Here is a 23,607-nt window from a genome sequence, read left to right as displayed (position 1 = left end):
TAGCAGCCTCTGTAGCCAAAGTGCTCAGGGCAAGAGCAAGCAGGGAGGGGAGCTGCAGTTCTTTGTTTGCAATGCAGTCTGGATTTTATTACTTGCAAAGTGAAATCACAAGGGGGAATGTCTGTTTTTGATGGGCAGATATGTTGCAACTCATTTTGAAGAAGCCTGTTTGTAAATTTTTCAGCCTTCTAACAGCTTTGAAGAGAGGACTGTAACTCTGATTCACCTGTCCAGCTTCTGCGTATTGGACAGCCTGTTGGTCTTGTTCCTCTTTTACACTTGCCGGCTGTTAAGTATCGATGATGGTGCAGTTAATCATAAATTTTGGTTTTAAAACTTGATACTCTGTACTCTAATACTGTTGCTGGGTACTGAAGCCTATTTCCAATATTTCTGAGGTGCTGCAGCAGCAGGTGATCATGCTTGGCCCGTATTTTTGGTTAAAAAAAAAAAAAGGAAATGAGGAATGGATAAAGTACTTGTCTTCCCTTTCTGCCTCTTTTGTAATAATTGAATTTTGTGGCCCAAACTGAGAAACTTGCAGTTCTAAGCACAAACCCCTGTGGTGGGAGGAAGAAAACTGTCTTAAGATTTTTCTCCTGTTTTGAGGATTTAGAGCTACGTAATGATGCTTCCACCTTTTGATCCCCTAGCAAAAGAGGTCTTAGAATTTGACTCCCAAGAGTATTTCACACAGCTGTCCATTGAAAGTACTGAGGTCTCTATTTGGGTCATAGTCATCCTGTGGAAAAAAATATTTTATGCTCTAGTGGTAGGATCTTAAAGAGGAGAAAAAAAAATATGCAAAGCTACCTGCAATTCTTCAGAAGGAATTGGTGAGGTTGTCATCAATATCTATAGATACTAAGCACTCAAACATTAGAATTTTGATTGGAAAGTTTATCTTGGCACTTGAGTTATTTCTGAGTTAATTGAAGGAAATGTGGGAGTGGCAACAGAGGATGGGCAAAGGAATTGATTCTCAGGTGCTTCTGGACTGCTGCTTATATGGACTTCGTCCTGCTTCTACTCACAACCTGTTGCCTGGTAGTTGGACAGAAGGCTCTTATTCTGAAAATGAATACTGCTCTATTAGATCTCTTGACAGATACCTATCTGGATTCTGTCCCTGCCTGTGAAATAGGGGTCTTGTGTCGCCTCAGTTGTCTCAAGACTGGGGAAAGATAACTCTTGATTGACCTTTCTAGGAAGAATAAGTCTGTGTGCTTTTTAAAGTATTAACTAGTGGATTTGAGACTAAGTACCATGACACTAGACACTCAGACATGGTTTGTCTTTAGCTTAATTAAAAATATTTTACTTGGCTATTGCTTGGGACTGTGTGGTAGGGCAAGAAATTTAAGCAGAAATATGGAATGTCTCAACTTACCCACTCTTACCCTCACAGAAATGTAGCTATTGCCACTGAAGCAAGGGATGCAGTACCAGAGCACTCGTGCAGCTTTTCTGACAAACCGCTTTCATTTAAATTCCAACTTCCATGACTTCTTGTGTATGCTGACTTGCTGAACACATAAGACAGAGCTATGGTGCTAAAAATGTTTTCAAATAACTTTTTGGCTATGGAAACTTCTTCAATGTTAAATGTGGTTAATAATTAATTCTGGTATATGATGCACAGAACATCAGATATTTCACTGTAGGGAAAGAGTATTTGAATATTTTAAACTCTTTTTGGGTTGATGCTCTTTGGTTCACAAGTAAAATTAATTTTGAACTGCAGGTAGAGTTCTCCAGCGTGACCAAGTAGGAGCTAAGTTGAAAACAAGGAAGCCTGTTTACAGGTTGTGATGACCCATTTAAGGTAGGCCCTTCGGACCATGAAATCCTCAGGCATTATAGTTTGTCTTCAAGAAATACCTTCAAGTGTTCTTGTTCAAACAATTGAAATAAAGTGGCACCAGACCAAGGACAGACAGTGTGTGACTAAAGCACAGACTTTTTGGATAAGCTGTGAAAGTCTGAGTAGCTGATTCATAGATTATGGTGAGTATTTGAGGTCTTCTAGGTCACTTTTGGTCTTCTGACAGGGCAGGATATTCCCCATAGTATTGTTTAGAAGAAGCCTTAGTTTAATACAGAACAGCCTTGCCAATGACAATGCTACTACATATGGTCCCCAAATTCCAAGAAAAAAAATTCCTGAATATTCATCCTAAACTTCCTCTTGCACTTTTCCGTACCTGTCTGATTTGAGTCACCTTGGAGATTACTCTGTTGATAATCTTTAATCTCAGCTGTTTTACACCAAATTTTACTTGTCAAAGCCTTTTCTTGCAGGTCTGTTCAACACTTAGGATTTGGGTTTTTTTAATAAAGATAATTCTTTTATGTCCAAGGCATGTATATTATTGCCTTGATTTACCATACTGCAAAACACTTGCTGTTTTTATGTATTGTAGCCGGTGTTGCTTTAGATAATAGGAGCTGACTGGTCCCTTCAGCTGCATTTCAATTACACTGTTTTATCTTATATTTTAACTCCTAAAGTTATTCAGGGTTGAACTGTGAAGTAAACTATGTTTCTGGATGCAGAATATGCTTCATCGTGCCAGTATTCCTAGTTGTTCTTCCTGCTATTTGCTGCTGCTGCTAAACATTTTGAGTGTTTTTTTCACTTGACTCAACTTTGCTCACTTTCCTTGCTCTTTGAAAGATAATGTGCATATTTTTAAATGTACGTATTAGTGGCACGTCTGATATTGTCTGCAGTATTTCTGACTTTGTGAGTAGCTTTTTAGATGTACATCTTGTGTGGTGTTTGCCAAGGAAGATGTACACTGTCAGTTGTAAACATAGGTGTCTCTAATGTATAAAGTATCATTGTGAAAGTCTACAGTAAATATGCAAGTGATGCAAGAACCTAATTTCATTAAGTCAACTTGTCAGATAAGCATGGAAAAATTATTACTGCTTCCCTTTGTGAGAAGCCTGAGATGAAGATGGGCATTCTGGTAGATCACAGGAAGACCGCATCATTGATGCATTGAGGTTTAAAAAAATAAAAAAAGTTTTCCTCTAGTGTGTTTTAGGACTTCTGTATTTGTGAAACGCTAGTACTAATACTAGTATTTACACCAGGTATTCCTGAGACCTCATCTGGAATGCAAATTTTGGTCACCCCATAAAACTCGCTCTTTCTGGAACTCTTTAGTCTTTCCTTATATGAGATCCCTTTCTGATTTTTGTCTGTCTTGCAAGAACGTGCAGAACACCTGGCAGTTATTTGAGGGGTCTATGATGAATTCCTGAAGGATCACTGAATGAGAGATCTATCTCTGAACGAGGGATGTCTGGCATGGAGTTCTCTGGTGATTATGTAAGGATTTTCTGTTGACTGCCAGTAGTTGGCCTACACTTCGTATATCATCCTGCCATAACGGATAGTAATCCACAATTTTGTAAACTAAATGAAGTACTTTTTTTGGATGTGTTTGCAGAAAAAGAAGCAAAGCTGGGAAGAGTAACTCCTGTAGTGTAATTAGGCTGCATATGCGATATATGTATTAATGTTTTATGTAAACTTGAAGCTAAGGTGTATTGTAGGCTCTGTGAGTTTGTTTTACAGCTGCAGGAGTGCAGGGGGCAGCCTTGCAGGGACTGCTGCGTAAATGCTTGCATAGACAAGTTTATTGCCTCCAGGCTTTATGCAGGGATTTTTGCAAGGGAACTAGTCAGAGGCACAGAAACATTACTAGTTCTTGTGTACCTCCTACTTCAGTTGTTATTCGTAAATCTTTAGAGTCCTCTTGACACTTCTGTTTTGTTTCAAGCCAGCATATTGATGCAGCTTATCAGCATACGGAAAAGTGGATATAGCTAACTCTTCATCTTTGCCAACAGCTTTGTGAAGTATATAGGATGAAGAGAAGGACTCTTACAGTCATACCCATATATGTGAAACAAAAAGAGCTTCAGTTGCTCTTCTGATACAATGAGTTAATAAATCTGTAAGGTAACCATACTGGATTGTGGAGGAGGCTTTTTTCCTGCAGTATTGTCACCCCCTAAATGGAGAATGGGGTTGTCACAGTAAAATTAAACTGAGGTGGTTGGATGTACCTTCCGTCTCACTGACACAGCAATCAATTTAGTGCAAAATGAGAATTGACATGAGCTTCAAAACTTTTAATGAGGTATCTGAGCCAAGTGACAAGATGGTCCAGCTGGTTAATAGCTCATCAAGAATTCAGTTCAGCTAACACTTCAATTCTGTAATAAGCCATATGTAATAAACATAAGCCTTATTGTGAACTAGTATCAGATAGCAAACGTACCCATTTATCTTCTGTGGATCAAATAGCAATTTTAAAGTGAAAATAAATAGATGAGCTCTCTGTTATAATACTTATTATTTTTGTATAGCCGAGGATTTTGATGCCTGTCCCTTACATTCAGCCTCTCAGGATGAATAAATTGAATAAAACTTTTAGCTGTATTTTTTTTACAGACTTCTGTGTAAGGAAACACAAATGCTGCCTAGAATAGAAATGACTGAAGCTTAAACAGTTGCTTGCCATTCTTAGGCCAGATTCCGGAGGACCTGAGAGATTCCAGAAGAGGTCATGTCTAAGCCATGGATTTCATATCTACTGTTTAAAATTTTTCTCTTACTGGTTGTGTGGAGAGCAATGTTAAATATATAATCGATTTGATAAAGTATGAGTGTAGTTCTTAATTTACTCTGAAGCTGCTGTGCAGTTTTCATGGCTGTATTCTGATGAGTGCAAGCTTCCCAAAGGAAATTGTGGGATTAGTCAATGTACTGATAGGTCTTAGTCATTGTTTTCTGCAGAAGTGGAATTTGGTTCAGTTCTTCAATTTGGCCTACTGGCTTTGCCTATGCATGTTTGTGCTGATGTGAGACAGTGCAGAGAGGAGTAGTATAGACATAGTAATGTGTATATTCACACACAACACAGCTCTGGAAAATGAGCTAGTAATGTGATAGAGGCTCACAGGTGGTACAGTTTTGCTGATGTTTGATTTTCCTGGGAAAAGCAAAGTGCTTTACTGCCAGGTACATCATATTCATGCTTAAATTTTAAGTGGAAAGATAAAAATTACACTGGCTTATTTCTTTGGAAGCCTGTCAGCCAGACAGACTAGCCCTTCTGGAGTTTTACAGGTTCTCTTCTCCGTCATTATCTTTTCTAGAAGGACTTGAGGTATATCTGGCTGCCATAGTCTCTAAGCAGCGTGCTTGTACCTGTCTGGTGAGCACTGGGCGTGAGCCTTCCATCTAGTATCGCAGATGGTATTGAAGTGCACTAGTGTAGCAGTGTAGTTTTCTTTGGCATTGCTGAAAATAAAAATTCCCATAGTGCTACTGTAACTAAAGGTAAACTTTGTTATTGGGAGTTGTGTTTTAAGATTTCTTGTGACCTTTCATAAAGAGGAAACATTCTGATCTACTGTTGTCCTGCAGAGAAACAAAAGTGTTTTATCTGCTGCTGTGTTCATGATTCATGTTTTGTTTGCATACTCCTTAATTACATTATTGATCCCACTTCTGCCATTTGCTCAATGTGAGGAAGGGAGGCATAATGGCTTTGTATCTCACAAAGTTAGTGAACTTATCTCTGCAGTGTTCCGAAGTTCCTTTTTTTTTTTTTTTTTTTAAAAGCATCTTTGGTTTTGCATGTTCTAGTTATTCCTTACTGCTTGCTTCTTGTACAGCAATGACAATGTTAGCAGTATACTTGTTCTGAGTGTTCTTGTGAATTATGGGATCCTGGAAATTTGAGGATTTAGCCAGCTTTCTTTTTTCTAGCTGAAGACCCTGAAGGACTGTATAATTGTGACTAGTTACAGGTCAGTTGTGTTTAATGATGCTAGAACTTGGTGCAAGCAAGTACAAACTTCAGTTCTGATGCCTTTTCTGTTCCAAGGAGACTCACTGAGGATTTTTCTTCAAGCATAGGTTAAGTCTATGACATTGCTGCCACCAGGTGTCTTAGATGCTGCTACTACTACTGCTGGCACAGGTGCTACTGCATATATAACAGTGGGAAGTGACCACATCAGAGGAATGTAATTATTGATGTTCTCCCCTCTTCCCTTGTGGTTTTGAATCATAGGTTCATCAAAACTGACAAACAACTGCAAGATAATATGGGGACTGGTGCTAGGGTCTTTCAGTCACATACATAGGCTTTAGTTGCAGATACGTCCCCTTTAATCATCAGACAAAGTTGTATTTTTTTTATTTTCTGAAGCTTACTGAAGTATTAACTCTTTCATGATATGTATAATTGACTTCTTCACACTAAATCCTGACTGGTGAAGGTTTTTTTGTGTTCCCCTTCTGTCTGATCATAGAGAGTTTCATTTCCCTCTTCTTCGTCCCGCCATCAGCTTACCCAAGCATCATCTCTGTCAAGATATGTGTAACTTTAATTCTAACCTTCAAGCAGCAGCAATAAACTTGCATACATTTGCTGTATCGCTTACTTGTTCCAATGGTAAGAGAAAGGACAAAAGAAGCAATTTTAATTTTTGGTGTGTTTTTAACAAACTAACAGCATCTTCTAATGAGTTTTGTGCTGTGCTATGCAGGAGAATGCCACGCATTGAAATACCAGAAATAAAAATACAGCAGAGAATGTGCAGGTGGATGCTTTTCACCAGGAAATGTGATTTCACATACAACTATGTGAATAATCCTCCAGCCTCTCACTTGGGTTGACTACTTGTGTACTTTCCTGAAACTTAAAGCATTTTGAATACCTTGTATAATAGGAAGCCTACCAAAAAAAATATTTACCCTTGCTCAGGAGCTTTCAAAGGTATAATAGATAACTGTTTTAAGCCTACTCTTTTCCATTGTGTTATATACGTATATTCTTCTCCATGAACACTGTAGCTTATCTAAAATTGATTCATCTTGTGGAGACTTGCCAAGGAGCAATGTGAAATTGTGCTTTCAGTAAGTGTTAACTCGGTATTGTGTTGCATTCCACTGTACATCCTCAGGAACTTTGTCTTCCATCTTTGAATTAAGATGAGGAGGGACAGGACTGAAAAGTACTGGTTACCAGCATCTAGAATGCAGAAATACTGAGATCCTCTTATTTGCTTGCTATTTCTAATGTATTGATATGATTACTTGCTTTTTCTTCCATTGCAAGTCATTGTTTTGGGACTTTACAGCCTAATGCCAAGAAGAGGGTGTTCTTCCCTTGTCCCAAACCATGTGACTTTGTGCAGCTGCAGATACTGGTCTTGATTTCTGAATTCCCAAAGTGTGGATGAGGAAGCAACACTTGAATTAGTAAGCAAGCAAACCCTTTCTTCCTAATAAATTTCTAGAAGCTTTTGCAGAGCTGTTTCTGGGGATGTCTGACCTGGGAGGGACAGTTGAGGAGTTTCAAGGCTGGAAGATACCTGGCCTTCTGAAAGCTAAAGAGGATTTTGGACATTGCAGCATTATGGTGTAGAAGCCTGACTCTTCTTTTGTTCTTGCCTTTGGCAAGTATCTTTTTGGTTTGGTCTTTCTCTTTTCTTCTTTTCTTTCTTTATTTTTTCTTTAAGCTTCTCTTTTGGCTAATGCATGTATTTTTGGGGGGAGAAATAATACTTGATTTATCTAAAGAACAAACAGTGTGTAATAAGGCAGCCTGTTTTAATAGATTATTCCATATGTGTGTGGAGTGCAGCCTGGGAGCATTGACAGCTATGTTCTGGCAACTCTTGATGTAGTGACTTCTTATATACTACTTTAGGGTATCCTAATCTGGCACTCGCTGTCTTCAGAAGCCACAGTTTTAATGTATGGCTCTTGTAAACTCTTTTTATTGAGCAGCTGGCAATCTTGGCAGCTGATGATCTTCCCCAGTGTGCTGAGAGTCCCCTGATTATTACCAAGTGCAAATTTCAGAATCGAAGCCTTAAAATCTTGTGTAGAGACTGTAGAGATTTGCCCGTGAAAGGTTGGGCTATTGGAAGGTGGGAAAGCTGTAGCAAGAAGCATGCATGAAGCAGGAGCTGTCTGAAGACTGAGTGTTTTCCATTAGGTGTGCAGATGTGATTCCTAACTCTGTGGTTAGCTAAAGGTTTATGTAGCTATACAAACATGATGTTATACAATTAAGCTCTCAAGCGGGGTGCTTGAATGCTCTTGAGCGTTTGAGAAACACTCCTGTCAAATGAAAAAACCCTTGCACGCATACTTTTGGAACAGCAGCTGTTCAGCTGGTTCGGTGATTTTGTAGAAAGGTATACTGGTAGAAGGATCCTTCATCAATTTTGTCTGTTGCTGTGCAGGGATGCATTTTGATCAGTCTTTTCCCCCTCCCTTCCTTTTTCTCTCTTTCTACCCAGTCTTTAACACTGGAAAGTCTGAAATGGTTTATCTGTTGACAGAGAAAAGTAGATGCAGTTCTTGTGCACTTAGACTTCCATTTCTAGGTACCAACTCTGTAACGCTGGATGATTTTTAAGCTCAGTGGATTCTTTGTTGATATTTTGTTAATCTAGCTCAATGGTCACTGTGCTCATTTTTCCTCTTGGCTGCTAGATTTTTTCAGGATGAGAACACTGCAGCTCACAAAGCCTCAGTTCCATTAACAGCGCTGAATATCAGAGCGTCGTCTTGCTAGCTTCTCCTCTGATGACCCCTCATTAACCTTGCCTAAAAGCCTTGCAAAGCCTTTCTCATATGCTGCAGAAATGCACACAGAAGAACATTTGTCTCTTCTGTATACTGCTTCTTCCTCTGAATAATAGGCTGGGAGCAGCAGTGTCTTTCCCCTCAAATTTTCAGACATTTAGAAAGCTTTGTAAAATGCTGTTTGGTGTAACCTCAGCACGGATAGATAATTTACCTTGGTCATGATTCAGACTGACTATAATTCAACAGCACTTTGAAGTCTGTCATGGCTGTACATTTTCGGATCATACCACTTGAAGACAGTTCATTGCTACTAATTTTTCTAGTGTGCTTTCTAGCGCAGCTCTTTGGATAAAAGCTCCATAGTGTTGCTCTAGTGTACTTTAGAAACAAAACCAAAACCCAACAACATAAAACAACCACCACAAACAACTATCCCTGCAATATAGCTACATCAAATTTCTGGAGCCTAGCAGTAGGATATGCAGAAAGCTAGTTAAACCTGTCTGTAGTAGGTAAAGTGTCCAGTCTTTCTCTGTTTTCTCTTTATTGATTATCTTCCTAATATTGTGGAAGAGGGAACAGCTCTCGTAAGTTGTGTCGCAGCTCACACACTGAGCTTTTTGATTTTTGTCTCTAAATTCAGTTTAAAGTTGACCTCTCTCACCTGTGAATCTACTTATTTGTAGAAGGTAGAGACCATGAGAAGATTTCTGGGTCAGATTTGTCTGTGGTGTATAAAGGTTTCCTGGCACTTTGGCTGTGTTAATTGTACTTGAGATTAAAAAACAGAAGATCGTCTTTGAGGATGTATAGCTTGAGTTAACAGTCAAGAAGAGCGGACTCAAGTGGCCTGAGCAGAGTATGATGCCTTGCTAAGGTGGCTCTCCTGCTGCCTCAGCTGTCTGAGCCAGGCTCTGCAACTTGTGGTGGTGTGATGCGCTTTGCAGATGTGATATCTTGTCACGATGTTAGTTGGACAGAAATCAGGAGTACTGTGAAAGTTAGAAAGGAAAAGTATTTAAAATGACGTAGTAGATTGAACAGGTATGTGAGCAACCCAGATGAAATTTAAGAATAATTTAGGTGCCAGAATTGTATTTTCTTCCCTCATTAAGGATGCTGAATAGATATTAAGCCTTGGCTGAAAAAAATCACCAAAGGAATATAGGCGTTTTTTGCTAATAAGCTTTGTGTTTTGTGGCTCGGTACAATAGCTGATCTTGGGTGGTGGGGGGTTGTTTTGGTTTTGGGTTGATGTGGTTTGTTTTTTGCATTTATGGAAGGTACTTAGGTACAAGCATAGAAAGAGGCTAGTAACAGTTCTGGGTGTAACTCATACTCCGTAAATCAAGTACAATAGTGAAAGAGTAATCCTATACCTGGTTTATCATGAATGACCAAAATCCCTGTTTTACATTGAATAATGTAAACACCCCTGATAGCTCTTTCCTGACCAAAAGAAGTCAGAGGGGAAGTACACGGATAAATGGAAACAGCCAAGAAAAGCTTATTGAATTGTTCAGAGCTGAACAATTGTTTCACTTGCTGCCTGTCTCGGTTCAGGCCCCTGGCACTGCAGAACCGCGGGTCACGTGCTGGGAAGCCTTGCTGTTTGTCCTGGCTTGTCAAAACAATTTAATGTAGGTGGAAAGGCATGAATGAAATGAACGAAGTGGGCTTGATGCATCTGTTTCAGTTTGTTCGAAGGGCAGCCCAGTGATTGGGATGTGACACTTAAGTCCTCCGGGGAGGCTATCGGTTCAGGAAGAACAATGCTGGCCATTTTATGGGATAGTTAAATCCATTTTAGGAAACAGACTCTCCTACAGTTTGACAGCTTTGTATATTTTTAAGTATTTGGGCTATATATGCTCAGCATGTGCTAACTGAGATACAAGAATGTTATTTGCTAACTTCTAGACTTAGGACTTTGTCTTGTCTGCTAAGATTGCTTCGTTATGGTAGAAAAAGAGACAGGAGGGAGGGTGTCCATTTTTTAAATTTTACTAGTAGGAATTCTGAAACAAATTGACCTTTGAGGGATAGAATATCAAGCCATATATTATTAACTTTTCTTAAAGTGGTGGTTTCCTTATAAAATCGTTCAAGTTTCCCAGGTTTATAGAAAAGCATCTTATGTGTATTTCTATTTTGTTTAGTTTCTGGCTGTTTGATTTAAAAATAAAAAAATATTAAGTTTGTTTCACAAACTGTAAGGTTGGTTATACTGCAGTGTTAAGTTGTGAAGCCTCTATTGTTGCTTCCAGATGAAAATGGCAAATTCATGCTGAAATGATCCATCTATATGGCCATTTAGACTGTAATTACAGGAAAAAGGCAACAGGGGACAGACCTGCTTATTTGATTCATCTTTGAGATAATTTGATTAAATGGAGTGCTTATTTTGAATGATATGCCATAAACTTTTTGCTACATCTTTAGAGGTGGAGATAGAGTTGAGGGTCTTGCATTCTTGCGGACTCCTGCTCAAAGGCCACAATGGAATCTGAGTATTGCTCCAAGTAGCTGCTTTGTTGGAAAGACACATCGGGGCTTTTGAGTCTTCTTGGAGTATACATTTATAACTGAGGATTGTGAAAGCTGTCACTGTCTCAAATTCTTGAAAAATGCTCTTTTAAATTCTCATTAGGTGTTGATGGCTTCTTTCTCTCTGCTACAGCTCTGCTGTGCAGCAACTTTGTGGATTTCATGTAATGCCAAGATGTTCTCATTCCCCTGCCTTTCCCCAAATATTCACACCTAACATGGCTGGTAGCACCATTTCTCAGTCTTCCAAATTGCATATGGTTCTCCATTTTCCTGCTTATCGCAATATTTTAGTAGCTGCAGCTGCTTAAATTGCATCTTTGTATAAGAAAGAGCATAAAATTGTCACATTTGCCCATACTAACAGCTCAAAGGATACCAAAATGTAATATTTAGGATGGGCTTTGTTCTAGTCCATCTCTATGCAGTCTGGGAAATCTTACCGTCTAATAGGTTTTAAGGTTCTGGTGTATGTATACTCAAGTTTTGAAAGTGTACTTGTCACTTTTAAATCATGTTAGCCCGTAGGCTGTTTGCATGTCGCATTAGAGTGTAGTTTGTATAAGTATAAGCAGTCATTGTGCATACAGATTAATTTTGTTGGTATAATTGTACATGAGATCTAGTATTTTCCTGAACACTAGGGCTGTCTTTTTAGGTATATTCACCATTTTGTGTTACCTAGCATTAGTGTCCCTTAAGGAAAGAAATAACTGTTATGGATGAGTGTATGGATTCTGTATCCAAGGAAATGAGGGTGGTTAAAGGTAGTATGCATCACTAGTCTTATGAAACAAGTGGCCTCTCTTGTCTTTTTCTTACAGCGCTGTTTAATGTTCGCTTTTGCTGCTGCAGTATGTTCCTGAAGTGTGCAGTGTTTCCTTGGTTGCAAAAACATAGCTGTCTTTCCTGGGTGAAATTTGTTGGCGGGTGTTTGTGCCCAAACTTGTCCCAGACCATTAGGGCACTGTGACTTTCAAAGAGGTGTTGAATTACTTAGTATATTGTCACTGTCTTGGTGGTTTTTTAATCCTACCACTGAATTGTTAAGTGTCTGTTTTAAACATCACAGATGTTTGCAGGAACACGATGCTACCATTGATGTGACCAGAAAGAGAAATGAGTCCAAATATGCCTGCCCCGTTAAGAGTCTCTTCATTGATAAGAGTGATTAGTACTTGTTAGTTTCTATTTGGGGCTAGCGGTACAGTGGTAGGGAAAACTGAATAAGGCCCTTAAGGGAGATTAGTTTTACATTGATTAAGATGAGAACGTCAAGTGTAGTCTAAAAATGGTTAGTACTGTTTGTGGTAGATAACTTGTTAGAATGCACAAAATAAAGGAAATTTAATCCAAATGTATATCTAAAATCTAGGTTTTGGACAAAAACAAATGCAAATGTTCATATTACATAGCTAAATTTGTAAGTGATACAAAAGTAATTGTTGCAACCTTGCTTTTATAATTACCATATATAATAATTGGATGTACAGCTATACACTAGTTTTAAATATGGATCAGGTGCAGAGGCTGAGAAGATTGCTTCATTTTACTGTAAGAATGATTATGTTGTGATTTTCTTTTTGTATTGTTTGAAGCACTGAGTGTTTCTTAGAAGCATGTGGATATGGTCCGTTTACTGATGTATCTATTGCAGCTCACTGCATGTCTGTAGGCTAAATTTACAAGGCTTAAAAATTTAGTGTATTTCTAAGAACTGTGAAAGTATGTGTGTGATTGATGTTCATAGTCACTGTTAAGGTACTGATCCCTGAGGTGATTTCAAACTTATTTTCAAACTTTTCTGGAAGACTCTTACACTTCTGAAAATTGGAGCTTTGTCTGGAAATGAAGCTTGTCCATGCCTACAGATATTCTGTGAACCTCTTAGAAAAAGTTAATGATCTAAATGAAGGTAGGATGGCTTAGATATTAGCATGGCTGAATGATGAGAAAACACAATACCTGTAAACAAAGGAAGAGGAATTACTGCCTGGAGGGCAATACGAGGTTGTGAGCAGTATAAGTAAACCCTGCAGGTTTTTGCTACCTCCTTTTAATTGAGAAGGAAATATGGAATGATGTGACTTAAAATTACTACTCAGATTTGACAAGGTTGTCACTGGTTATTCTTAAATAACTATTAGAAACAATGACTCTAAAATTCTGGGCTCCTGAAATGTGGTGGGTTTTTTTTTAAACACAAACTGTAAATAGATCCAGTTTATCTCAGTTGATCAATCTGACTGGTATCACCATTGCATTGGTAATGCATTGGTAAACTGACAACACTGACCCACGGAGACTTTTCTCTTGAGATGTGCAACTTATTCTGGCAATAGCTGCTCAGAGTCTTGATGGTATCTCATAGCCAGTTGTTGGTAGAAAATACAATGGTATTGTCCAGGAATGCTTTTTCATGATCTGTCTCTGGCTAAAAAATTGCTTTCTGTCTCTAATGTGAGTTACGATTTTGTTTTCCTTAATGCTAGATTACAGGAAACTTGCTCAGTCATGAGGTCATACTTTTAATCAAAGAAAATCCAACTCATTCACTTGTCCTCCTTCATTTACACTACATACTATATGATAGAGAGGTTTGATGCTCTACTCCCTATATGGAGGGTTAATCCAATCTGTTACCAGTGGTGTGGATATTATACATGTAGGAATAACTAAAAATTATTGTTCTGTACAATCTGAGATGCATTAAATGATCCAATTTTGTCTACTCTTGAACGCTTATATTTGAGGACATTATGTCTCCCATCCACCTCAAGTCAGGCAATGACCAAATTTATTAGAGTAGAGGAGGAGGAGGAAACAGAAAGAGGAGATAATTTACAGACTCACAGTTCTTACCTCTGAGAGCAATCAGATTGTAAGGAAAAATATATGATAAAGACTGTAATAGAATGTCTTCCAAGTAGTGTATTTAACGGTAATTGCAACCAAAATGGCATTTAAGAATACTGATTGATTCTTGTTCACTGACTGTACCAAACTGTTTTTCAAGTTGCTGCTTCTTTGAGTAAGAAATGAAGCAAAGCTTTGTCACGTACCTTTTCTTTTTCATTAGGATCGGAAGCTGTCCAAGTCAGAGCGACAAAGATTTAAAGAGGAAGCTGGGATGCTGAAAGGGCTTCAGCATCCCAATATTGTCAGGTTCTATGATTCCTGGGAGTCTACAGTCAAAGGAAAAAAGTGCATTGTTCTGGTGACGGAACTCATGACATCTGGAACATTGAAAACGTAAGTAAATTAAGGCATGTCAAAGCATATAAGAATCATTAGTACAAAATCAACACTAGAAATAGATCATGTTTCAGAATAGATTAGAACAGAGCCCTTTTGCTGAGGGCTAAACTTCTGTAGGGAAGCTCTTGTTTAAGAGGAGTCTTGCTAGTGCTGCAGGTTACGGTAGAACATCCTTTAAGTTAGCAGGCGTGTCATAATCTTTCTTGTAATGTCCTGGTAAGCACATGCAGAAAACTTTCAGATTTTGAGAGCTCAGGAATACAGTGCTCTATTTTCACTTCTCACAATCTTTCATTTTCCTCTCCAGCTGCCTTCCATTTAGCATGAGTGGGTTTGTAAAGTTCAAAGCAGGAATTAATTCGCCTCACCTTGGGTGTTACTACAGTACAAATAATATATTAAAAAAACCCACTGCCACCTATTTGTTTAGCTGAAACTTCATGAAGCAGTGCCTAACAAAAAAGTCTGCAGACGCCTGCAATTTCAACCTGTGAAGTAGCTGAGTGAAACTAGGTCTATTTTTAAGCCAAAGTTAAAAGTAGGCACCAGCAAATCAAACTGCCGAGAGGGCCCTCTAGTGGTGCATGGAGCCTGTGAGAAGTTCTACTGAAACCGTGCCTTTGCCTTGCCTTGTAGAAACTTGCAGAGCTGTGAGCTTGTTTGTGAGCATCCAGTCACCATTAATCTACTGGAAATAAAACTGCCAGCATTAGAAATGCAGAGGTTGTGGGTCGTTGTCTTAATTCAGTGCCTATTTAAGTCTTGGAGAGGCATTTAAATCCTAAATGTGTAAGCAGGCTGTAGGAGCTGGAAACAATTTGCAATCTATTTGGTTAAAATAGCCTGTGAATGTCTTGTGTTTTTACGATGCTTATTGATAGCCACAAATGGACATACTTGAAGAAGGAAAAAATGGCTCTTTGGGAGTCTGTACTGAAATTACAGGGAAGCATTTGTCTCTTGAAATAGTGCTGGAGGGCACTGCAACTTTGTTTTTAGCCATATGTTCAGGAAAGACTTCTGAGGTTGTTTAAGGTATTTCAGATAAAATACCTTAAGCAAGGTCATGTGCTTTTTCAGAGCATTATCAAAGTAAAAGTTTTACAGCTCTCTACAGATGCCCTTAAAGTTACCTAATTTTATGCTAGAATATGTAGTGTTGGATTTAACCTTTTTCTTGCATACTCCTTTCCCCCCTCACAGATTTTAATATTTGGATTGGCTTGTTATGTGGTGGCATAAGCAAGATGATAAAGTAATAATAGACAGTTATAAAGTAGGGAGCTGGTAGGAAGAAATACCTCAGATTTGCCAGCTATAGGATTATTTTGTACTCTGAAGTATGAAGGTCTTTTATTTTAGTTAGAAATAATAGACTCTTTAATTGAAGATCTTTTAAACTGTAGACTCCCGAGTTGGGTTTTTTTCCCTACTGTTTTATAGTTTGTGTTATAATTGTGACTTAGTTTATTCTTGTCCACTTCACTTGAGACTTGACAGGTCAACTATATGAGAAATTCCTGGTTTGCCAAATTTAGTATCAGTAAGTATTTCATGTACCTGTGTCATTCCTAGATTTACACTGCACACTTTTGTTTGCTTATGATACTTGGCTGACTGAGTATTACTTCCATATCTTTTTTCAGTATGTTTACATTACCTGCATTTAATACAAGTGATACCTTCCTTGTTTTGAGACTTTGGGACATAGACATTGTTGTCACTTGATGTGAAAAAAGTGAACAGAAGAAAAGTATGGTGATAAATTTTCCTCTTTTTTAGTGTATTTGTATACATTTAGATATACATGCACATAAATAATGTTAAAATATTGTGGACTTATTATTTTCAAATGCTGTCTGGGCAAATTTCTAATATTGCATGAAGAGAAGTCCCTCAACTTCTGCATACCAATGGAAAAGTTTTACAACTCAATTGTTGTAAGGAATTAAACTGCTTTCTGATATTGTATGCTATCATGGAATTAAAATATTGGGGAAAAATGGGAGTTGTCTGCTTTAAGTTTTAATTATACTATTAATGAAGTCAGCAATTTTTAATCTGACTTAGGTCTCGGTGACCAGTTTTGTCTAAAGCTGCTGTAGTGTGTGTTCCTGATCCATTTTAAATCCATGTCAGCTATCTGGTAGAACACATGCCCTCATAACTACCTCTGCTAACTTAGTAGGGTTTCCTATAGCTCCTTGAGCTGAGATGCTATAGGTCAGCAGCCTTGCTGCAAAAAAAACAAGACAAACAACAGGAGCAAGTTCAATGGAGGGCCACCAAGATGGTCAGGTGCTGGAGTACCTGCTTTGTGAGGAGAGGCTGAGGGAGTTGGACTTGGTCATCCTGAAGAAGAGGATCCTTTAGGGGAGACCTAGCAGCAGTCTTCCAGGGCATATGAGGGAGTCAGTCAAGCTCTTCGCAGCGGTGCGTGATGGGAGGATTAGAGACAACAGACTTAAACTGAAACAAAAGAAAAGAGGTTCAGACTGACATAAGGAGGAGCTATTTCAGTAGTGGTAATCAATGGAACAGGTTGCCCCAAGATGTTGATGGGCTCTGTCCTTGGAGACACTAAACCTGGCTGGATACAGCCTAGCATAACTGTGTCTGACTTCATGGCTGACCCTACCTTGAGCAGTAACTTAAACTAGAAACCTCCTGATGTTTCTTCAAGCCTGAGTTATCCTGTGATGCTAGGAAAACTGAGAACATATTGGCTGGTAGGGTTGTCTGTGTATTTTTATGTATTTATATATGCTTCCATTATAAAATGGTTTCTGCCTTAAGTGACATGTGATTTAGTTCATGACAGTGTTATGGAAAAATGACAGCAACACTGCTGGGTGATGGTTGGGCCCAGGTCCTTTAACAGTGAGAAGCTGGCAGTACACTAGCATATTTGAAACCAAGAATGTAATTAGGGATTCCAGATGCTGAACTGAAGTGCCCCTACCATGTGATCTTTGGAACAGGCTCAAGAGAGATGAATGAGGGTTGTGTCAACAGCAAGAATTCAAGTGGTAGCTGATGTGATCCAGAACCTCCTTCAGTTTGTCTCCTTCCTTGGCTTGGCTTTTTCCCTGCCTGTCTTTACATTCTGTTTTGAGACTTGATTTCTTTCTGGAACTGGGTCCCAATTGCTTCTACAGATCTCTCTTCACAGCAGGATTATTGCTAGCAACTTGATTTTCCAGATCTTCTTTTAAACTGGAGAAATTAAACTTAAAGGGATTAATATACTGCATTTTTATATTGGCATTGATTCAAGTGATTTCATCAAGACTTTTTCTCATGATTAATTGGATATGCAGAAGAGACTGAACATTACCACAGAATAATCGAACATGACTTGGTTTTATTTTAAGATTGTAGTTGCTAGACTCCATGCTGATCACAGAATTTACTACCAGTCCTGCGGTTGTATGAAACTGGTCTTTATCTGAGACTTTGAGTAACATTAGCTGTATAAGATAAGAGTCATTGCTCTACACACCATGCTCATTCTTTTCTGTCAATGTATTTTAGCCTATACTTTTTCAAAAGGAAGAAAACAACAGCAGTTGACTTCAAATTGTTTTACCCAAAGAGGGGTTGTGAGAATATACTGCTGGAAAGCAATCGAATACCGTCATAGGTTATTCACCTTATGGCATCCCTAATCTGTTGAAATGAAGGAATAGAATAAGATCGTAGACTTAGATCATAAGCATTGGAAAATACTTTTGGTATGAAATTTGACTCTTCTGACATGAGACTTTAAAAAGTGGCAATGTTAGAAGAACTAAGTTTGATTCACATTCTACCTACGAAGGGATACTGACTTTATGCATCAGCTCTCCCATGTCATTTGTTTGGCAGAACCTTTTTAAAGAGTTCCCTGCCCTGTCCACATCTGTCCATACTTTTGAAGTACTGAGTAGTACCAGTCAGACTCAGGTCATCAAACCCCATCCTATACCAGGGAAGTGATGTCTAAGAATTCTAATTTGCGTGACAACTCAACAAGTAAATTTGAAGCAGGTTTAAAGTGTAACCTGGAATCCTTGACCAGAGTGCTTGGACTAATATTGATAACTATGATATAATGACTTCAGAGCTCTTGCATAGTTTGCAACAACTCTGTGCCTGCTTGGTTGTTACTGGCTTTTCGTCCCTAGTGCCCCACCTTCCCTCCCAGGTACATTTAATCAATGAAAAGGTTATAACTGTTTAAGCAGTTTGAGTATAAAAGGTAGGGAAGAAAAAACCCTCTTAAATGAATAGATAGAGGATTGTTGCAATGCAAAAGGTTTTAACTCTTTGTCAGGGAAGCAGTACCTTGAAACTTAGCAAGGCAACTGCCAAATTACTGTAGGGTGACTTTGGATGCATATGAGTTATTAGCATTTCACATTTATCTTTGAGCACCATAGCCCCTTGGCTAGAAGAAAGGGGGTAGAAATTCTGAATAGACAGTGTAAGTTTTAGGAGGGGAAATCATCTTCAGCTCCTCTGAAGTCTTAAAAGGCCCAAGTAGATTCTAAGATAGAAGGTGAAGTTGAAATTTGTGCTTCTCTTTAATTATTGCTTTCTTACTTCGGAACAGCAAATGATACAGCATAATCTACTACTTGTTAGCAGAACCTATTTAACCTTCTGTTACTTTTTTCATTAGGTATTTGAAAAGATTTAAAGTGATGAAAATTAAAGTACTGCGAAGCTGGTGCCGTCAGATACTGAAAGGCTTACAATTTCTACACACGCGCACTCCTCCCATTATTCATAGAGACTTAAAATGTGATAACATCTTTATTACTGGCCCAACTGGATCAGTCAAGATTGGAGACCTCGGTCTGGCAACCCTGAAACGAGCTTCTTTTGCCAAAAGTGTGATAGGTAAGCCTTTCCTGTTTTGGAGACTGGCAAGCCAGTCTACCTATTTGGAAACTTGAGTCTTTTACGAGCGTTCTTATAAAATATGGTTTCAAAGGTTACGTGGCCAAAGACTGGAAACATGTGGGCTTTGTTTGTTGGCTGTTGAGGTCATTCTGAGTTCCTGATGAGATTACATGTTGAAGTTTTGGTTGTGCTTTTGAAATTTGTATATTAACATTAAGTATTTTGGAATATAGATTCATTGCCCTACCCAACAGTTTAGTGCAACATTGTTGATAAAACCACTCTTGACTTACATATAAACCTCAGCTTTAATATGATTCTTCAAGAAATGCATTTTGGTGACCAAACACCATTTTGATATTTAGCCTAGCATTAATTTATACAGCCTTTTTTTTTTTTTTGTCAGCAGTGGTTATTGTTAAATCTCTTGCACTTTGAGTAAACAATCTAAAGAAAGTCAGTATATGTCTTTTTATATCACAGTCAGACTGTGGTATAATGCCTTACTCAGGGAGTGTATAAAATGTGGATTTTTATGTAAGTTAGGAGGATGCATTGGGGAGGTATTGCCTTGTACTTGCTCTGTTCTTATGTATCCACTAATGACCTTTTCTAGAAATTGGTTTGATGGAACTAGTGTAGTCTTTTTTGTGAATTCTTTAAAGAATTGGTTTTATCAGCTCTGTTTTTATAGTTGGGTGAATAGGCTGCAGGGAATGAAGTTGCTCTCACTCTCAGTATTTAGAGCTTGCTAAAATGCAGTATTACTCAACAGTCCTATACTAGATTCCTAGATGGAATCAATGGTGTATATACCTGTAAATTATCTTGCAAGCTGTCGCTGAAATATTTCCTGCTACTTAATGAAGTCAAAGTATTAATAGGCAAGAAAAGTATACAGTATCAAAAAAATATATTTTCTTAAGCATATGCATCTTATCCTCAAATTTATCATTGGAAAATTACCACTGAATCAAGCTATCTGTTAACTGTTAGCCTTTGGATAAATGAGTGCAATTGTGTCCTCTTTCTTTGTTTACTGTGGTGAAAACACACAATGTGGCTCTAGAATGATCTGTAAACTGTCTTGAATGTGGTGTCTGCAGGAAATAATTCTGTGCTTAAATTTACAAAAAGCAAACTTGCATCTCTGGCTTAAAGTAAATCTGATCATACAATGCAGACCCTTTGCTAACAGAGGGGACGCTGTGGTGCTTCACTGGGCAATAATTTTCTGCACACTATTTAAATGGGACTTGTTGAATCTCACGCTCTATGCCTGTAACTCAATCTCTCTGTATTTCTGAGTATTTTTGACTGTAGGATGTCCCTCACTAATGCCTGTATCTGCAGTAGGCCTATAAATAATACTGCAGGTGGGAAGGTAAGTATATGAAGAGAAGGGCTCTGGTGAGTGGCCTTTGCAGAAAATTACTTTTTCTCCTTTTTTCATGAAGATTTATATTTGTAACAGAGTTTTTCATTGCAAGGCCTTTCCTGAACCATTCTACTTCAAAAAGTAGATGGAGAGCACCAGGTCAGAGACTAGCTGTGGGCTCTTACCAATACTACTTCTTTTGCAGCAGAGGGCAGTCAGGTAATTTTTTAAACAAGGTTTAACGTGCCTTCTTTCTTACAGGGAGAAAAGGTAAGTGTCTTAACTCTCCTTAGTATTTGGTTTGCAGCCTGTGGCTAGTCTACAGTTTCCCCCCCTTATCCCCTCCTCTCCATTTGACTCCAGCCTGATCCAGTCTGTTTTGATACTTGTATTAACTAACACGCACAAACCAGGAGTTGCATCAGCCCTTTTGTGCCATTCGTATTTCATAAAGGCCTTGCAATGGAAGACTCACAAAGTATGTTGATGCAACAGTGACTAAGGGTTTCCTCCCTCTTCTTTTTGCCTCCACTTTCTCTTGTCTCACAGGTCTGCCCATCCGCTTCCTCCTGCGGTGAGTAACGCCAGCAGCCTCTGCTCGCTTTGAGACATTTAGAGTCTGAATCGTTCTTTTAATTTAAGGTACCCCAGAGTTCATGGCCCCCGAGATGTATGAGGAGAAATATGATGAATCCGTTGATGTATATGCTTTTGGGATGTGTATGCTAGAGATGGCCACGTCTGAGTATCCTTATTCCGAGTGCCAAAATGCTGCGCAGATCTACCGTCGAGTGACCAGTGTAAGTCCCTCCTCACTACTGATTCTACAGCTATTACTATTAGCAACAAAGGAGTACAGCTGGGTAGCATGGTGCTGTGCAAGTTGGGGGTGGGGATGGAGGTGGGGGCGAGGGGGAAGAAAAGCTGAGGAGGTTTTTGGGGGATGGGTGGAAAGCTATAGGATGGTTCAATTTACCAAACAATCATCAGAAGCCTGTAAAATGTGTGAATGGAAGTAAATCTTTGCATGTGTTCATACTCTTCCTTCAATATATAAGGAAGTAGTGTGTCGGGTTTTAAAATAAAAAACACAAAACAACACACACAATCCAAAACCAAAGAACAAAACACATTAGAATAATAACAGATTATTTTCTAAGCCATTGAGAGGATGGTGGAAGTCTTTCAGTCTTGAAGATTAGCTGGTAACTTTGTTCTCTGAAATAAAGCTGGATTGCAAATTTGGAGCACTTTGCTTTAGCTGCCTCCCAAGGCAAATCATAATTGTTACCTACAGTGACTATAAGTTAATAGTTTACTGAATTCCAAATGGCCCTTGGCTACTGTGTGTCAGGTACACTTAGAATTATTCAGTGGAAATACTTGATAAATGGCAGGAAAGTATTCCACCCTGAGAAGTGCTGGTAAGTGTAGTGGTGGTGGAGGCATTGCCAGTGAAACCAAATAAAGCTGAGAAGGCAAGCAAGGGATTTGAGTTTGCTCATCTGGTTAGACTAAGTGGAACCTACAGACCTTGAATGTAGGAACGAGAACTGTAGTGCTAGAAATTTTCAGAATGATTATGGCTAGATTTACTTTGTGATCTTTAAAACAGTGTTGGGAAGACTATACCAGTGTAGTAAAGCAAACTGCACACGTTCAACCTTCTGATCTAAGCATTCAGAAAGAATAGTGAGGTGGCCACTTGGGGAAGTAAAAAGTTGCATTGGATTTCTCAGAATACAGGTGTGGCTGTGCAAAGAGAGGGGAAAAAAACTTACCTCTTTCTCTGTTCCATAGACAAATGAATTCCTGTTAATCTTTTTGTGTGTTTTATCTTGGAAAGTTGGGGATTTAATAAATTTCACTGAATTTCACTGAATTTCACTGAATTTCACTGAATTTTTAGAGTTGGAAGGGATCATAAAGATCATCTAGTCCAACTCCCCTGCTGAAGCAGGATTGCCCAGAGCATGTTAGAGCAAGTTACTCAGGACTGCATCCAGGTGGGTCTTGAAAATCTCCAAAGAAGGGGACCCCGCAACCTCCCTGGGCAGCCTGTTCCAGGGCTCTGTCACCCTCACTGTGAAGAAGTGTTTTTCTCATATTTGAAATGACTTCCTTAGCTTTGGGAAAGAAGAAAAAAAAAAAGCTTTCTTATTCCTGATGCCTCACACTGTAAAAGGCAGATCGGACATGAAAACCCTTCCTTCCACATCTGTAAGTCAGTAATTCTAAGTAATGAATTCTGAAGGAAGGTGTGGTGAAATAAAAGACTATCCCTTATTTGAAGGGGAATATAGGAGGGGCACAGAAAAGGAGAAAGACAGAAATTTTTGTTTTTTGAACAGATGTTAGAGTGAGTTTATATATATATATATACATGCAGAGTATTTTTCTTTTTGCATGTTGGTGGACTTCTCTGTAATTTTGTAAATAGAGGGGGAAAACAAGGGTAAAATCTAGCCTTAACTATGTTTACAGAGTAATCTGTTTTGCAAGCTACTTGGATCAGTGAAAGAAAACTGAGTATCTTACTAAAACAGTCTTAGTGGTACCTTTTGCTATGCTTTTGTATCTGTCTTGGCCAGAACTAAAGCAGAATAATTTGGATGGGTGCTTTTTCTCAGAACAGACACCTGCTGTAACTGCCCTACCCATTCCTTAACAAGTGCTAGGAACTGGGCTGTAGTGAGAATTGGCTTTTGAGAGTCAGCCTTTTTTTGAGGCTTGGAAGTCCCCAGGTCTTAAAGAGCTGTCTTTTCCCTGCTCTGTGAAGTACACAGCAATTGGAAAGCCTTGTAGGGGCTTGTAGCAGGCAAACTTATGTAGACTTACCAGGGTTTAACTTACCACTTGTTTATTGTGCTTGATGTTTCTTTCTCCCCATTGTTTTTAGTTT

At 38.7% G+C, this 23,607-nt stretch overlaps 1 protein-coding gene across 1 annotated transcript in view; it reads left to right on the top strand.

Moving 5' to 3' along the window:
* Positions 1-23,607, top strand: part of WNK1 (WNK lysine deficient protein kinase 1) — a 101,965-nt gene that overhangs the window by 19,130 nt on the left and 59,228 nt on the right. Inside the window, exons 2-4 of the mRNA XM_074167429.1 lie at positions 14,262-14,434; positions 19,104-19,324; positions 21,348-21,505. Coding sequence (XP_074023530.1) covers positions 14,262-14,434; positions 19,104-19,324; positions 21,348-21,505 — 552 coding nt within the window. The remainder of the gene's footprint in view (positions 1-14,261; positions 14,435-19,103; positions 19,325-21,347; positions 21,506-23,607) is intronic.

Source organism: Numenius arquata, chromosome 2 (genome assembly GCF_964106895.1).
Source record: "Numenius arquata chromosome 2, bNumArq3.hap1.1, whole genome shotgun sequence".
Taxonomy (NCBI): Eukaryota; Metazoa; Chordata; class Aves; order Charadriiformes; family Scolopacidae; genus Numenius; species Numenius arquata.
This window is presented reverse-complemented; position numbering and strand designations above follow the sequence as displayed.